The 18,048-nt window shown below is 40.2% G+C and overlaps 2 protein-coding genes across 3 annotated transcripts in view; both read left to right on the top strand.

Annotated features, from left to right (window-relative positions):
* LOC112302700 (olfactory receptor 4C11) overlaps nucleotides 1-18,048 on the top strand; it is a 137,851-nt gene that overhangs the window by 17,685 nt on the left and 102,118 nt on the right. The window lies entirely within an intron of this gene.
* On the top strand, nucleotides 10,475-15,572 carry LOC128780848 (olfactory receptor 4C15). 2 transcript variants are annotated; one of them, XM_053923886.1, is made up of 3 exons: nucleotides 10,475-10,542; nucleotides 12,692-12,936; nucleotides 13,027-15,572. In XM_053923886.1, exon 3 carries the CDS (start codon nucleotides 13,181-13,183, stop codon nucleotides 14,114-14,116), a length of 936 nt encoding a protein of 311 aa, XP_053779861.1. In that variant the 5' UTR covers nucleotides 10,475-10,542; nucleotides 12,692-12,936; nucleotides 13,027-13,180; the 3' UTR covers nucleotides 14,117-15,572. The 2 variants fall into 2 exon arrangements, with proteins under 2 accessions (XP_053779861.1, XP_053779860.1); XM_053923885.1 differs by having other exon boundaries at nucleotides 12,692-15,572.

Below are 18,048 nucleotides of genomic sequence, written 5' to 3'. Positions count from 1 at the left end.
AGAGGATTGCATTAGAAAATGGTTATTACTTAAAGTCCATAAACATTTTGGACAACCTACGATGACACTTGCTTGAATTCTATCAGCATTTGGTCACACTCATTAGGTAATTTAGCTTCCTATACATTTTTTTCTTCAGAACGAAAAGTACTGACAAATGACAGAAAAAGCGTATGTGTGTGCGTGTGTGTATATGCCCCAATTTCTTCCTACATTTCATTCTTGTCCTTATGAGTGTAGTCATCAGAGGTAATGCCTAGGGCCTGGACAGTTACACTCAAAGTTGCTGTCGTGGCAACCTGATGATTAGGCAAGATGTTCTGAGAAATTGATCCTCTGGAATGTGTGCCTTAGACTCCTTCAGTGTGGTGTCTACACTGATGAACCCTCCAACTCCAATAAAAGGTAGAAACATCAGTGAAAACCTGGACTGTCTCTGGAAAACTTCACAAATTAATTCTGTGTGTGGTACGGGAGGGAGGAGTGTGATATTTGGACAAGACAGCACTGTCAGAGAGTCAGTTGCTCTTTGGGGTCTTTCCACTGGTCCTCACAAAGGAGAGGAAGAGGCAGTAGAGAGTCTGGCAGTAGAAATAAGGGATGTTCAGGAAAGAAGGGGGACAGAGAAGAATGCATGATGAAGAGAGAGAAAGGGAGAAAGGAAAGTGGAAATCTTGTCCAATTGGGAGAGAAGGAGCTTTATCTGTCTTAGTTGTTGATCATTACTTTTGGGTGTATGAACATTTGCAGGAAAATAACGAATATTATTTAATAAGGAATATCCTTAAATAAGGATATTGTTATCTGTTCTCAATTTTCCTTGACTCTTATGTTTATTTGGGTAAAAGGAGCGGTTTGTTGTTGTTTGCTTCTATAGTATCTCAAAACTCAAAATTCAGATTTTTAGAGAAGAATCTGGTATTAAAAGTGAGGTCTAGTACTTCTCAAATTTGTTTTTTTAGTTTTATAGGAGAGTATTATAAAGTGTGTTTTTTCATATGGAAGACAACCTAATCCATGTGTATAATTCACAACCCCCAGCAACTCCACTTCATTTTTATAATCTCATAATTAAGTAGTGTCATGCCATTTCAGTACCTGAGTTTATAATTACCATCAAATTTGCACCAGAAAGTATTCCTCCAGTCATATGGGCTAATGATAAAGGAGCACAGTAAACTCATAAGTATGTGAAGCATGTCCACCAACTGAAGACAAAATGTTATGTTGCACCAAAGATTCCCAATAGTTCTGGCTTAGGCAAGTGGGGGCAGAATAAATATGTGAGTCCCAAATGGGACATTTGTCAGAGCTCTCCATACCATATTCACAGGTAGCTATTTGGATTCATACTCTTTCAAATGAGCACTTTTCCTAATTTCTTACAGTTCTGTCTTGAGAGCATTTGAATGTGGCCTTATGAATATTATACTTCAGTAAAATTGATTCTCAAGTAACCAAGACACTCAAAATAAAACCTCAATTCTTCTCTCTTGTTAAAATGCCTTCAAATTTATTATAGTCTGACAAAATGTTTATTTGTGACTAAATGAAAACTCAGAAAGCTTCAGGAATTTCCTTCTCATTATTAGACAATAGAGAGCCCAGATCTCCTTATATTTTAGATAAGGGCTCAATTAGAGAAGGTGGGAGAAACATAATGGAGTAAATAGACTGCAATCACAGGATGAGGCACAGCTTGGTTAAAAATTGACACAACACATTAATAGTTTCTGAGGACAAGCAAATCTACAAAATGCTCTAGGATGAGGTGAAACTTGGAGCTGTGACTAGTTTGCTATTTGACTCAAGCAAACCTTGTGGGAAGATCCCATTAAAGCCAAAATAATAAAAGAGTTGGAGTGCTACAGAAATGACCATGAACCAGGGTGATCTAGCCTGGGCAGGGATGAGGTTGTGTGGCTGTTTCTCTACTTGATTTTGAAATTGTCAAAGGATAGAATGAATGGGAAGAAGGACAGCAAAAAATACTACAGGCAATAATGGCCAATTTCCCCCTAAATTAATTGATTAATTACAAATTTTATGTATTTATTTTTAGAGGGGAGAGGTGGGAGAAAGACAGGGAGAGGAACATCAATGTGTGGTTGCCTGTCACGTGGCTCCCCCTGGGTAACTGTCACACAACCCAGACATGTTCCCTGACTGGGAATCGAACCAGTGACTCTTTGGTTGAAAGCCTACACTCAATCCACTGAGCTATATCAGCTAGGGCAAGTTTCCCCCAAGTTTAATAAAAGCTGTAAATGCATAAACCCAAGAATCTAACAAACACCAAGCATAAAAATCATGGAGGAAATTACAGTAAAAGATAAATTATAATAAATTGGTGAAAAGCAGCAGCAAAGAAACATGTTAAAAGGAGCTAAAGAGACAAGGCACTGTGCACAGAGAAATAAAGATGAAAATAGCAGCAGAATTCTCACCAGAAACAGTGTAAACTAGGAGACAGTAGAGTGACATCTTTAAAATACTCGAGTTTACATCCAGACAGCTGGTTGGTTTTGTCACTTTTGACACCTGGGATGGAAGCAGAAGTGCCCAAATAACAAAAAAGGCTTTGCTTCTGTTACAGGAACCCATAGACCCCGTGGCCAGAGTATGCCAATGACAATGCCAAAATGACTGAGAGCAAACTCATGATGACTTCAAATCCAGCCAAAGTCCACTCCAACCTGACAGCACATTTCATTATGGATTCCTGTGACCTGAGGGGGAGCTTTAATCCCCTGTTTCCAGAGGTTATCTACAACCTGATTGCCAAGTCATCCAAGATGAATTAACTTTCAATATCCCACTGATATGACAGTGACCTCTCTACACACTCAGGTCTGCTAGCACCTTTCTCTGATGTCACTCAGCAAGAATAGAAATCTTGGCAGTTGTTAGTTCAATCTTACCCCAGTAGCTGGGAATACCAGGTTCTTTCTGCTCTAGCATGCTCTGCTGGGAAGTAATCAAAAGGAGAATTTTGACAATCTTTCTGGGTAACAGAAGGGGTACCTAGAGTATCCAGCATACCCAGGTGGTTCCAGGAAGAGCTTATTTTCCTTCTCTGCAAAGACTGAATTGTTTAACGTGGTCCAGTGTCCTGCACTTCACTCTGTTTTCTCTTTCCACCTTTCCTGCCCTTTGTAGAAACTTTCTTCAATGTCCCACTGGAAGAAGTCACCAAAACCCCTTCCAATGTTCATTATTTTCTACAACTGTCCAAACCAAACAAGAAGTGAAAATATTAAAATTTTAAAACATACTTTAAGACAAATACCATACGATCTCACCTTGAAGTGGAACCTAATCAACAAAACAAATAAGCAAGCAAAATATAACCAGAGACATTGAAATTCAGAGCAAGCAGGCAGTAACCAGAGGGCAATAATGGGGGAAAAGGGGAAGGGTTTTCAGGAACAACTCTAAAGGACAGATGGACACAACCAAAGGGGGTGTTGGAATCATGGGAGTGAAGTGGGGATGACTTGGGTGAGGGGAAGAGTTGGGGGGAAAATGCAGACAACTGTACTTGAAGAAGAATAAAATGAAAAAATGGAAAAAATAAAATAAAAAGACCAATATCAGAAAATGGATTATATGTGTATGTGCATTCACACCCACAATTGCCATTACAGAACTGTGCAAGCCTTATTCATATAATTAATTAGTTTGAGGCAAGCAAAAGAGATAGCATTCCATTCTTTATGAACAATGTGTGTTAGGTTAAAAAAGTGAATGAAGAAAAAGTGGTGCAGTTTCATTTTTCTTTGTAACCTTATTTGTGCTTGTTCCTGAGGTGATTTGCTATCATTTGCAGCTGAGCTGTGGCTGTTGTGTCTGTGTCCACATTTTGGAAAAGAAGTTAGTGTTACAATGATTGATATAAGAATGTCCATCTGCTTCATGTTTCATATGCAAAAGGAAAGCAAAGTGGAAATAATAAAATAAATAAGGAGACAGTTTCTCTAAGTCATGACTAAATTGTTTACCAACATTTGGGGGTAGATGTTCATATATTAGCAATGAATCTGAATGCCAGGACTTATTTGTAAAAAGAAACGTTATGCTGATTGGACGTGGCAGTAACCTATGCTGTCATATCCCTGATGGGCAGAAATGTCAGAAATGACCCTGAAAAGGCATCAAACTCTTAAGGCTCTGAAATGCTGACGTTTAGGCTGATAAATCATTTGGGTTGATAAACCATTTGGGCTGAATATCAAGGATGAAGCTGACCTTCACAGAATTTTTATAAAAAATCTTCTCCAAGATATTCATATTTGAGAAACTGTTGCTGACACACTAAAAGGGTGACATTAGATGCCATGTACATAAACAAAGGTGCTGTGCCAGCGCTCTGAATGACAAGAAGGTAAGGAGAGGGATCTCAGGAAGATATTTTGCATAAAGGCAGAGAGTTGGCATGAACTGAGTGACGGGGAGAAAGGAAAGAGGCCTCAGACATAGTTCATTCCAGGACAGGGCACTGGATCAGGAGAAGACATTCAAGAATTGTGTCTGCTGGTAGGAGCCATTTTCAGTAGCTCATAGCAAGATTCATCACCAAAGCTTCCTTCCCCCAAATCATGGGTTTCTAGAAGGTATCACAGGAGAGTTGATAAAAAAGTGCCTGTTAGTGTGGAAGTAGTTTTGGCACCAAGCGTTCTAAATAATTAAAGCATTGCATCAGCCTTGGAGACCATGAGTCCATGCTGGAAGGAGATAGTGACCACAGTTGGCCATGTACAACAGGGAATATACTTTTCCTTCCCTGCCTTGTGAGCCAGAGGCAGGGCTGGAGTCCAAGGCGTGTGTAACTAAGGCTGATCTAAACAATAGATCTCCATCATTTCCTCAATATAGCTCATGACCCCAAGGAGTTACACCTCAGAGAAACACCTGACATATGTATGTAAAAGTCTCCACATCAGCTAATAAGTCACATTGGATTTTTTAAAAATTGAAGGCTTAATTTTTAGAGCACTTTTATGCTTAATAGCAACATTGAGTGCAAGGTACCCAGAATGCCATACACTTGTGTATACATATACATGTGCAGAGCCTCCGCCCATTATCAGTGTCCCCTACCAGAGCGGTACATTTGTTTCCCTTGGTGAAGCTACATTGGCATGTGGTAATCACCCAAGTCCATACTTCACCTTAGGGTTCTCTCTTGGTGTTGTACATTCTGTGAGTTTGAACAAATGTATAGTGACCTGAATCCATCTTCATGGTACTCTACAGAGTAGTTTCACTGCCCTAATCCTCCTCTGTGCTCACCTATTCCTCACTCACCCTGTCCTGCCCATCTTCATATTGAATTATTAAATTACAAAAAACATTGAGGTAAGTCTATCTTGAATTAGGACATCTTTTTGAGCTCTTCACTTTTAAGGAATTTCTTGTAGGTAAGAGCACATGCAGAGTCAAGATTCTGGAGGTTCATCTATTTATAGAGCTCTGCAACAAATCAGTAAGAGAGTAGAATGATCCATCTCATGATCCATCAATACATCTCATTATTTTCAAACAGCAGATCTTGTTTACTTGGATAGGTTTTTGAGCCCAGGCTAAATTCTGGGGAACACAGGATTTTTTTATGATATCACGCAATACTCTATGTTCCTTGATCAGAGAGCCCATGCCTCTCTCAACATCTGCAAGTCACCTGTAATTAATACAGGTATGTAGACTTAGGTGGTAACATTTTTAAAAATATTTTTATTAATTATGCTATTACAGTTGTCCCATTTCCCACCCCCCTCACTCCACTCCATCCTGCCCGCCCCCTCCCTCCCACATTCCCCACCTATAGTTCATGTCCATGGGTCATACTTAGAAGTTCTTTGGCTTCTACATTTCCTACACTATTCTTACCCTCCCCCTGTCTATTTTCTACCTATCATCTATGCTACTTAGTCTCTGTACCTTTCCCCCCCCTGCCCCTCCCACTCCCCTACTGACAACCCTCCATGTGATCTCCATTTCTGTGGTTCTGTTCCTGTTCTAGTTGTTTACCTAGTTTGCTCTTGTTTTTGTTTTAGGTGTGGTTGTTAATAACTGTGAGTTTGCTGTCATTTTTACTGTTCATATTTTTGATCTTCTTTTTCTTAGGTAAGTCCCTTTAACATTTCATATAATAAGGGCTTGGTGATGATGAACTCCTTTAACTTGACCTTATCTGAGAAGCACTTTATCTGCCCTTCCATTCTAAATGATAGCTTTGCTGAATACAGTAATCTTGGATGTAGGTCCTTGCCTTTCATCACTTGTAATACTTCTTTCCAGCCCCTTCTTGCCTGTAAGGTCTCTTTGGAGAAATCAGCTGTCAGTCTTATGGGAACTCCTTTGTAGGTAACTGTCCTCTTTTCTCTTGCTGCTTCTAAGATTCTCTCCTTCTCTTTAATCTTAGGTAATGTAATTATGATGTGTCTTGGTGTGTTCCTCCTTGGGTCCAGCTTCTTTGGGACTGTCTGAGCTTCCTGGACTTCCTGGAAGTCTATTTCCTTAGCCAGACTGGGGAAGTTCTCCTTCATTATTTGTTGAAATAAGTTTTCAATTTTTTGTTTTTCCTCTTTTCCTTCTGGCACCCGTATAATTCGGATGTTGGAACGTTTCAAGATGTCCTGGAGGTTCCTAAGCCTCTCCTCATTTTTCCGAATTCTTGTTTCTTCATTCTTTCCTGGTTGGCTGTTTCTTTCTTCCTTCTGGTCCACACCATTGATTTGAGTCCCAGTTTCCTTTGCATCACTATTGTTTCCCTGTACATTTTCCTTTGTTTCTCTTAGCATCAGCTTCATTTTCTCATGTGGTTTTTGAACAGATTCAACCAATTCTGTGAGCATCTTGAAACCAGTGTTTTGAACTGTGCATCTGATAGGTTGGCTATCTCTTCCTCGCTTAGTTGTATTTTTTTTGAGCTTTGAAGTGTTCTGACATTTGGGACATTTTTTTTTTGGTCCTGGCGCCTCTGTTATTTAAAGGGGCAGAGCCTTAGGTGTTCCCCGGGGTGGGGTAATGCTGGTCGCTGCGCAGTGATGGTGTATGTGGGGGATGGGCCGACAGGGAGCAATGGTGCCCGCTCCCCTTTCCACCAGATTTCAGTCTTTCATTCCACTACCCACAATCAAACTGGGCCTCTCTGGTGCTGGTTCTTGAGTGGGTGGGCCTGTGCACGCCCCAGGCCCGTGTGGGTCTCTCCAACGACCTCTCTTGTGAGGCTGGGAGTCTCTCCTGCTGCCACCCCAACCCCCACGGGCGTTTTCAATTAGATGTCTGAGGCTTTATTTCCCTATGCTGGAGCCCTGGGTTGCGTGGTCTGCTTTGCTCCCTGCCTTTTGTCTGGTTTATCTGTGCGCGAATGTGGGGCTGCTGGGTGCTACCCGCTGCGCTGCCTGCCCCATTCTCTACCACTCTGAGTCTGGCCCTCTCAGTTTATCTGCCTGAACGTGGGGCTGCAGGGTCTGCTAGTCGTCAGACTGCCTGTCCCGTTGGTCCCACACTCCGCCAGTCTCGGTCCCACCATGGCAACTCGATTCCTCTCCACCCCAGCTGCCCATCTCCGCCCCTCCTACCGGTCTGGATGAATGTTTATTTTTTGTTTCCTTGGTGTCGGACTTCCTTGCTGTTCGATTTTCTGTCAGTTCTGGTTGTGTGAGGAGGTGCAGTGTGTCTACCTACACTGCCGTCTTGGTTCTCAAGCAAAAAATTTTTATAAATGTTTCTTGTTAATAGGAGCATAATCATATAACTCAGATGTAAATTTCTAGATCACATATTTTAATAATATTTAATCCATAAGGGAAAGTCTTTCTGCTTCAAAGACTCTCTTCCATTCACTGGACACCAGCCTCCTTTAGTGTTCAATTTTTCTTTCTCCAAATATGATACAGACAAATTGGGTAAGAATTGAACCTCAGGTTTCAGGCACCACACTGCCTTCCTTGCACTGTAGTTGCAAATAAATGATAAGATCTGGAAAAACTTTTGTCTCCTCATGCTGGAGAGTTGTTTTAGGGCCCTGGGTGGGAGCAAAGGAGTTTTTTTCTGATCCACTTCCTGTTTTACCAAAGACACTGCTATTTCTTCTTCCTGGCTTTTCTTTATCACCTTCAATCATCCTTTGTTTTGGGCTCCTATGGCCTGATGTCTTTGGTCATCCTGAGTCACCTAATACCTCCAAATCCTTGTTTGCATTTGGTTACTGAGGATGAGGAGTGTTAACTTACTCTTATGTTGACTAAATGAATAACCCCAAGCTAAGTTTACTACAATGTGTGGGATATTTCTGATTAGTGCAGGAAGCGGAACGCTAGGGAATACCATTCTCCAGGATTCTATATTGTATGCCATTATGTTTTAAAATTTTCCCTTGGGAATGCAGAAAGGAATTTTACCTCCTGTATTTCATGGAGGGCTGCTTTTAAAAACGGATCAAAAGACTTGACATGACTTTAGAGTGTTCTCACAGGTAAGTGACAGATTTACCTCTTTGAACTCAGAAATGTATCGTTACAAAATAATCCAACATGATTTAAAAAATATATTTCTGTATGTCTTATACTGCACCTACTTTCTCTGAGAAAGGAATAGAAAAAATAATGTTTTTAGAAGTTTACTGTTAATGTAGTAAATAGGTAGAATGAAATTCAGCTTTGGAATGGAACAATTTTTGAATTCAACAAATATTTTATGAGCATCAGGTATGTGATAAGCCATCATTGTGTAGCGAGAGAAAAATGAATTCCATGTCCTAAAGTTTCTTGAGGTGTCAGAGTGCAGAGAAATTCTCAAATCCTTTTCATGTATGATAACTGAGCAAGATGTGTCCTCATTGTGGGTATTAAAAGTTAGAAGAGAATATATGTAGTTAGAAGTTGGAGAAACTGTTCATAGAGGAGTGACAGATTTAAGTGGAATGTTGCATAGCACAGTTTCAATTTATTACGCTTTGCATATTGCTAGAGTGATATCATAAAAGCAGAATTTTCAGCCGATACACATCTGAGATGAAGTCTGAAAGGCTGAATAAGTACATGTCTTGGAAAGTTTAGAGAAACCATGATGATGTGAAGGCTAAAAACTACAATGAAGGGGAAGGTAATGTGTCATATCCATGGGAAGGAGTTTTTATGATTCTTTAATTTGGGCTTTTGAGGGATAAAGAATTGTAGTGCAATCTATTAACTTTCCCCAGAGAGTGGTAAATTTTGCATAGACATGAAATGAGTATAGGGAGTTTCCCAAAGGTTGAAGTGTAGTGGAACTGAGTCAGGTAGGTTTGGGTAGTTTAAGAGGAAAGTGCTGATTCTCACTGAAGCCTGTGCAATCAGACTGACTTTTAGGATGGGAAGATATGCCTCCCACTCTGTATTCCACCCTCATCTATTCTCTCCCCTATTCTCCACTGTCTGCTTTCCTTTCAGCTCATCCCTGTAACCTCACAACCCAACATGTGGTCTGTTCGCTATAGTTTTGAGAAGTCCAGCTATTTTAAAGTTGGCCAAACTTGCTGGGGAAGTTTAGGCACTATTTTAGTGGTGTGGTTTAATCTCTGATCATTGTCACCCATCCTTGGGACAAATTGCACCTCTGGGAAAGGAGAATGTGGTCATCCACAAAGACATTCACTAAAACTGTATAAAGATCTGAGGACATGAACACTGTCAAAGTTCTCCTCACATTCTTTAATGGCCAAGTGTTCATGTAGAAAGTGTCAAATGTTTGAGGTGATCATTTCTCTGGGTGTCAGAGTCCCCCAGTCTTCCATGGACATACAGAGTGGAACACCTGCTCCAGCTTGTGGAGCTGATTGACTCACTTATTTAAAATTGATGTCAGAATTTTTTTCTGGATTTATAAAATGGGATCATGTTTATCTGTTTACTATACATACCAGATAGAAAGGTACAGTAGATCAATGATATGAATGTGTTTAGTAATCAGAACAGCACTGAAATATCAGATAAATGTGATATTGTAAGAAGTACCAGAGGAAGTCCAATTTAAAAGCACTCGAAGTACCTACAGTGTACAATACATTGAGTTTGGAACTAGGGAGAATAAAATCCTGAGAATATGTAGTTTCCAAAGTTCTTATTTTAAAAAGGAAGCTAAAGGAATCACACATTGATCTTAATTTTAGTATGTAATGTTATAAGAAAAGCTATGAAAGGCGGCTTTAGAGAACAGGAGAGAGAATTTTCTTTATCACAAAGTGGTCACCAATGATGCCAGAAGAGAGTTGTATTTGAAGAGTGCTGTAGGAAAGTATAAAGTTCACAAGCTTATTTTAGACTCATAGGACCCTATGTCGTGGTCATTACAAGTTCAGAGACAAAAAGCTGAGATGACACATTAAGAAACCACATCAAAAATTTTTCTGTTGAGTATAATTTATTTTTCTTAAGGTATGTCATAAAATCACATGTGATGTCATGAATTAATACGTTTATTTTTTTTGCAGATAAACGATTTGACACTCACCCCTCATCCTCATTCATGAAATCATGCAGCTGAATAATAACATGAGTGAGTTCATTTGGCTTGGGTTGACCCAGGATCCTGTAAGGAAGAAAATAGTGTTTCTGTCTTTCTTGTTTTTCTCTTTGGGGACATTGCTGGGTAAATTTCTGATTATTACTACTATCAAGACCAGCCAGACACTTGGGAGCCCAATGTATTTCTTCCTTTTCCACTTGTCCTTATCTGATACCTGCTTCTCTATTTCCATAGCCCCAGGAATGGTTGTGGACACCCTTTTGAAGAGTGCCACTATCTCTTTCAGTGAGTGCCTAATCCAAGTCTTTTCATTCTGTTTCTTTGGCTGTCTGGAGATCTTCATCCTGATACTCATGGCCCTGGACTGCTATGTTGCCATCTGTAAGCCCTTGCACTACATGACCATCATGAGTGGGCAGGTCTGCAGTGTGTTGGTGGCTGTGGCCTGGGTGGGGTCCTGGGTGCATTCTTCAGCTCAGATTTTTCTGGCCTTGAGTTTACCTTTCTGTGGTCCCAATGTGATCAACCACTATTTATGTGACTTGCAGCCCTTGTTGCAGCTTGCTTGCACAGGTACCTATGTGGTCAATCTGCTCCTGGTGTCCAACAGTGGGGCCATTTGTACACTGAGTTTTGTCATGCTGATGTTTTCCTGCATTTTCATCTTGCATTCCCTGAGAAAGCACAGTTTGAAGGGAGCAGAAAAGCCCTCTCCACCTGTGTTTCCCACATCACCATCGTTGTCTTTTTCTTTGTTCCATGCGTATTTATAGACACCTGCCCTGCAGCTACCTTCTCCGTGGTTAAGTTAGTGGATATATTTTATACACACTCATTTGAGAAATAAATTTCTGTTATATGTACAGGTGAGGACACAATCATTCTTGGAAACTGATGTCTAGCTATGGAAAACAGTCCATAGTTAGAGTAACTATCTGGACGACTCCTAGGTAAGGTGTCTGTCTTGCTAAGTGAGAGAATAGTGACTAAAATCGGTGAGGGCACTTATCATAAGCAAGTTTTACATTTTGCCAGTTTGACACTCGCCATAATTCTGTGGCATGAGCATGTAGGTTATATATGAACATAGTTTACAAAAAGTCATAAATGTCAAGTTGTATAATGTCAGATTGGGCCACGTAGTAAAACAATGAGTACATATTTTAAAAAGTCTCAAGACTCTAGCTATACTCAATATACTGTTTCTATTCTTTACCTACATGATTGTTGCCAATTTGAATCTGTAGTAATCGGACTATTACTTTCTGCATCTACATCACTTGCTCTGTGTCTTTCATCAGGGACCCCCTTCAAGCATGAACAAAGGAATCAGAGGACTTTGATTTCCACAGGTGGATGAAGATAACAGAAGGGCCAGCTCTGCTCCTTTCTCTCTAGATCCATTAGGAACACTTATGTGTTGGACCTGGGATTCTGAGTTGAAATTCCAGATCCAGCATGTTATGTGATGTTTTCTCTTTAAGCATGGATTGTCTTCCAGGAAAATAAGGATAATAACATATAATATGGACTGTCTCCTAGGAGTATTCTTAAACAGCTGCTTTCTTTACATTATTTAACTTGGTCATGCTGACAATACCTTTAAGTAGATATTATTATTTTTCATGAACAATTATTCTTATTTTAAATGATGAATGAAGAAAGAACCCAACTCATCATGTGCATACTTGTGACATGTTAGTACAGAGCTAGGCACTTTTCCATAGAGCTTTCTTTTTTGTAGGGAATGAATCAATTAACCTTTTCTTGTTTTGGTTTTTTAATGATTTTTTGGGGGTGACCATGGTTAATAATATTATATAAACATCAAGTGTACAATTCTATAATACATCATCTGTGTATTGTATTGTGTTCACCATCCAAAACCTCTTTCTATCACCTTGTATTCACCCTTTACCCTCTTCTGCATACACCCTGTGCCCACTTCTCCTTCCCTCTGGTAATCACCATACTATTGTCTGTGTCCATGAGTGGTTTTGCTTAATCCTTTCACCTTTTCACCCAGTCCCCTAACCCACCTCCCCTCTCATAGCTGTCAGTACTCTTTCTGTATTTATCTTAAAGGTTCAGTTCAGTTTAGAGTTAAAAAGAAATTGAAAAGCAGCTTTGATTTTCAAATGACTCTTATACTAGGGGTTATTTCTTCTTGTCTTTGTAGAAAAGATCGTCTCCTGGTCAGTGATAGCATGCAAGTCACCCTGCTCTCATTCCATACTAATGGCAGGAATGACCAATAAATTAAAAGTTCTCTGTCTTCAATGTGGATGTGTCTTCAGAATCCTCAACAATTCACTCCAGGAAACCACTGCTAAGTGATCTGCTTTGGCAGGAGAGATAAAAACTGTGTCTCTTCCCTACTGTATATGAATACTTCTTCTACATATAAGCTCTGGCCACTTCAAAGTATGAATAAGGTTTCACCTCCTGACTTGTGCCTCCCCTCCCACTACAACCTTCAACAAATTTCTAATTTTCTGTTCTCATTTACAACAGAAGCATGTACTCAGCTTTTCACATGGATGCACCAACTGGCTGATGACTGTGATACGATGGTCTCATAAACTGGTCCCAGGTGAATTTTTCTTTTTCTCATAATTGCAGATTTCAGAAGCTTACTCTGGTAGCATTTAAGTTTTCCTTGGAAATCATGCAAAACCAAAGCTTTGTAACCGAGTTCATCCTCTTGGGCCTTTCACAGAATCGAAATGTTCAGAAAACAGTATTCGTTATATTTTTCTTCAGCTACATAGCAACCCTTGGAGGCAACTTGCTAATTGTGGTGACCATCAGCAGCAGCCCAGCACTTGTGGGCTCCCCCATGTACTTCTTCTTGGCTTTCTTGTCCTTCCTGGATGCCTGCTTCTCCACTGTCATCAGCCCGAAGATGATTGTGGACTCTCTCTATGAGAGGAAGACCATCACCTTTGAAGGATGCATGACCCAGCTCTTTGCTGAACACTTCTTTGCTGGAGCAGAGGTGATTGTCCTCACTGCCATGGCGTATGACCGCTATGTGGCCATCTGCAAGCCCTTGTATTACTCTTCTATCATGAACTGGAGGCTCTGTGGCATTCTGATTGGGGTGGCCTGGACAGGGGGCTTTCTGCATTCCACAATACAAATTCTCTTTGCTTTACAGCTGCCCTTCTGTGGCCCCAATGTCATTGACCATTTCATGTGTGACTTGTACCCATTACTAGAGCTGGCCTGCACTGACACTCGTGTCTTTGGCCTTTTGGTGGTGGCCAACAGTGGGTTTATCTGCATCATAATCTTCTCTTTGTTGCTTGTATCCTATGGCGTCATCTTGTTCTCTCTGAGAACCCACAGTACTGAAGGGCAGTGGAAGGCTCTCTCCACTTGCGGATCTCACATTGCTGTTGTGGTTTTGTTCTTTGTCCCCTGCATATTCATGTATGTCCGACCTCCATCCACTTTCTCCTTTGACAAAATGGTGACAATAGTTTACACCATCCTAACACCCTTACTCAATCCTTTGATTTACACCATCAGGAATAAGGAAGTGAAAAATGCCATGAGGATAGTGTGGAACAGAGTAATAGTAGTTTGTAATGAAAGATGAGACTGATTTGATGGAATCTACACTCAGTGTGTGTTCTAAGACTTGATGAAGTTGCTGAACACATTTCCTGAAATGATGAATGAGAGTGGTCCAGGGTGCCTCAGTCTTCCCTGGCTTCCGCACTCTCAAGCATGTCTGCTCATTGAGGGGCCAATAAAGCGTATGTGGCATTGAGGCCAGATTGGCAGAAGAAGTTTCTGTCTTGGGGGCTCCCTCACTTGAAGAGATTTAGGATGAGAACAGGAGAGGTCTATTTGTTCTCCACACTTGGGTTCCCCTTCACCCCAGCCATCTCCACTCCCCACCTTTGATCCTACTCGTTTTGGTTTTGTCCATATGCTTTGTACATATTTCTGATAACACTTCCACCTTTTCTCCCCTTTATCCCCTCTCACCTCCCCTCTGGCTACTGTTAGTTTGTGCTTAATTTCAATGTCTCTGGTTATATTTTGCTTGCTTATTTGTTTTGTTGGTTAGTTTCCCCAGTAAATGAGTGGATCTGAAAACTGTGTTACATGTACATGATGGAATACTATGCAACAGAAAGAAAGAAAGAGTCCTACCATTTGCAGCAGCATGGATGGAAGTAGAGAGCATTATGCTAAGTGAAATAAGCCAGGTGGTGAAAGAGAAATACCATATGATCTCACCTATAAGTGGAAAAACTTTCTGTATCACAGCTCAAAGTTTGCACATTGAAAGGATCAGACGAATGGCCACACTTACCTTGTAAAAGAATGTGCAGGTCAAATGAAATAATGAAAGTGAAAATTGTTTGAATAATAAGATTGTACAACAAAAATAATATATAATCTAGGATTGTGTTATTCAATTAAATATATAGTTAATAACACACAGCAATACAGGTGAATAGGTGATAGAAACATTTGTTTATCTGGGAAAAAAGGGGAGACTTTTTTCAAATATAGTTGAAGTGGTTAAACATTTCTATAGGTAAAAGGAAGAATTAAAGAAAGGAAAATTATATTCTCCACTGCTGTGATGTCCCCCCAGATCTGAGAGTTAGGAAAGTACAGGAGTGTTATGAGACATGTGGGAGTTCAGGGCTAACCCCCCCGAAAGTGTTTGTCTGATCTGTGTCCATCTTGTCAAGAGCTAAGTTTGTGTCTTATGTCCCCAAAACTTCTCTTTGCTTATTCAAAATAAAACAAAGTAGAACTATATGACCTGGTTTTCATGGTTGTCCAACATCTGTCCATAATTTTATCTCTTCCCACTTTTTGACTAAGGACAGCAGTTTTTAGGGAGATCATCTCTCTGTTTAGCTGCACCAATGCATGTTTCTCCCTTGTGATATTTTGCTCACTCTTCTCCCCTAACCACTCCTGTCTTCACAGACAAAAGCTCCCTCCATTTGGTGTTTGCTTTCTATTAGGAGCCAATATATTGAAATTAAGTAGTAATCAATTGGTACTTTTACAGTCATCAGTGATGATTGAAACTGCCAACCTGAGCTTTGTAATTATTATAACATCTCTAGTTTATCACACTCAACTAATACTATTTTAACTGGACTGCAAGCAAAGTTTTAATTTGATGTGTAGCTTTATTAGAGGTGCCTGGGAAATTTTATTTACTAATATTTAAATATTTCACTTAGGCAAACTCAGTACAAGCTTATTGAATATAGAGTGTCAGAGAACCTTGTTGGAAATTTTAACATACAAGCCATAATTTCATTTCTTTGTCGTTTTTGAACTTTCATTGACCAATCCCTTCATTCTCTAGGGATATTTCTAGTTTTTAAACCGATATTCATTTGGTGGTATTACATTCAGTGTGTAATCCTTATGTAGTTAATTCTCTTCTCTAAAGTCATGTTATTTTACCAACTTGATTGTAAAGAGGTTGAGGACATCTTTGATTTATTTTTTTGATCAACAATAAAAGTAACTCAGAGACTGCCGGCCAAGATGGAGGCATTGGTAGACACACTGTACTTCCTTGCACAACCAAAAGAAGGACAACAACAATTTAAAAACTAAAAACAACCAGTAGTGAAAGAAAATAGAACTGTGTGGAAGTCCATCAATGAAGGAGATAAAGAAGAAACATTCATCCAGACTGGTAGGAGGGGTCAGTCAGGCAGCCGGGCGGTGAGGACTCCTACCAAGTTGGTGGCTGGTGGACCCAGGGAAATCGTGGATTGTGGAGCAGTGTGGGCGAAGTTGCTGCTGGCCAGTGAGGCAGCAGCTGGTGGACTGGGTGACAGACCTCGAAACTCAGAGTTCCTGCTTGGGGAAATAAAGCCTCCATCCACTGTTTGAAAACACTTGTGGGCATTGATGCAGCAGCAGGAGATATTCCCAGCCTCACAGGAGAGTTAGTTAGAGAGAAACACAGGAGCCTAGAATGTACACAAACGCACCCATCTGGGAATCAGCACTGGAAGGGCCCAATTTGATTGTGAGTAGCACAGGAAGTGACTGAAAACCAGCAGAGAGTGGACCAAGAGCCATTGCTCCCTATTGGACCCCTCCCTGCACCACAGCCTCATAGGGCTGCCACCAGCATTACCCTGCCCTGATGAACACCAAAGGATCTACCCCTTTACATAACAGGCATGGAAAGAAAAAAAAATGGCCCAAATGAAAGAACAGATCAAAGCTCCAGAAAAAAATACAACTAAGTGAGAAAGACATAGCCAACATATCAGATGCACAGTTCAAAACACTGGTAATCAGAATGCTCACAGGATTGGTTGAATTTGGTCACAAATTAGATGAAAAAATGAAGGCTATACTAAGAGAAACAAAGGAAAATGTACAGGGATGTAAAGGAAATACATCCTTGTAGTATCACAATAGTGATGCAAAGGAAACTGGAACTCAAATCAACAGTGTGGACCAGATGGAAGAAAGAAACATCCCATCAGAAAAGAATGAAGAAACAAGAACTCAAAAAAATGAGGAGAGGCTTAGGAACCTGAAGGACATCTTTAAATGTTCCAACATCTGCATTATAGGGGTACCAGAAGGAGAAGAGGAAGAAGAAAATATTGAAAACTTATTTGAAGAAATAATGAAGGAGAACTTCCCTAATCTCACAAAGGAAATAAACTTCCAGGAAGTGCAGGCAGCTCAGAGAGTCCCAAAGAAGCTGGACGCAAGGAGGAACACACCAAGGTACATCATAATTACATTACCATGATTAAACAGAGGAGAGAAAGAGAAAAGGACACAGTTACCTACAAAGGAGTTCCCTTAAGACTGTCAGCTGTTTTCTCAAAAGAGACCTTCCAGGCAAGAAGGGGCTGGCAAGAAGTATTACAAGTCATGAAAGGCAAGGACCTTCATCCAAGATGGCTCTATCCAGCAAAGCTATCATTCAGAATGGAAAGGTAGATAAAGTGCTTCTCAGATAAGGTGAAGTTAAAGGAGTTCATCATCACCAAGCCCTTATTATATGAAATGTTAAAGGGATTTATCTAAGAAAAAGAAGATAAAAAATACGAACAGTAAAAATGACAGCAAACTCACAGTTATTAACAACCACACCCAAAACAAAAACAAAAGCAAACTAAGCAAACAACTAGAACAGGAACAGAACCACAGAAATGGAGATTACATGGAGGGTTATCAACAGGGGATGAAGGGGGAGAGAGGGCAGAAAGGTACAGAGAATAAGTAGCATAAATGGTAGTAGAAAATAGACAGGGGGAGGGTAAGAAAAGTATAGGAAATGTAGAAGCCAAAGAACTTATATGTATGACCCATGGACATGAACTATAGGGGGGGAATGTGGGAAAGAGAGGGTATGCAAGATGGAGTGGTATGAAGGGGGGGAAATGGGACAACTGTAATAGCATAATCAATAAAATATATAAAAAATTTAAATGAATAAAGAAGGGATTTTTGAAGGATTTCTTCTGTTACCTTGACTGCAAATATGTTTAGGTTCCTAGTACATAT

This window comes from Desmodus rotundus, chromosome 5, assembly GCF_022682495.2.
Source record: "Desmodus rotundus isolate HL8 chromosome 5, HLdesRot8A.1, whole genome shotgun sequence".
NCBI lineage: Eukaryota > Metazoa > Chordata > Mammalia > Chiroptera > Phyllostomidae > Desmodus > Desmodus rotundus.
This window is presented reverse-complemented; position numbering and strand designations above follow the sequence as displayed.

What these genes read in the sequence shown, in the direction of transcription:
- LOC128780848 (XM_053923886.1), top strand. Translation starts at nt 13,181, where the DNA reads ATGCAAAACCAAAGCTTTGTAACCGAGTTCATCCTCTTGGGCCTTTCA.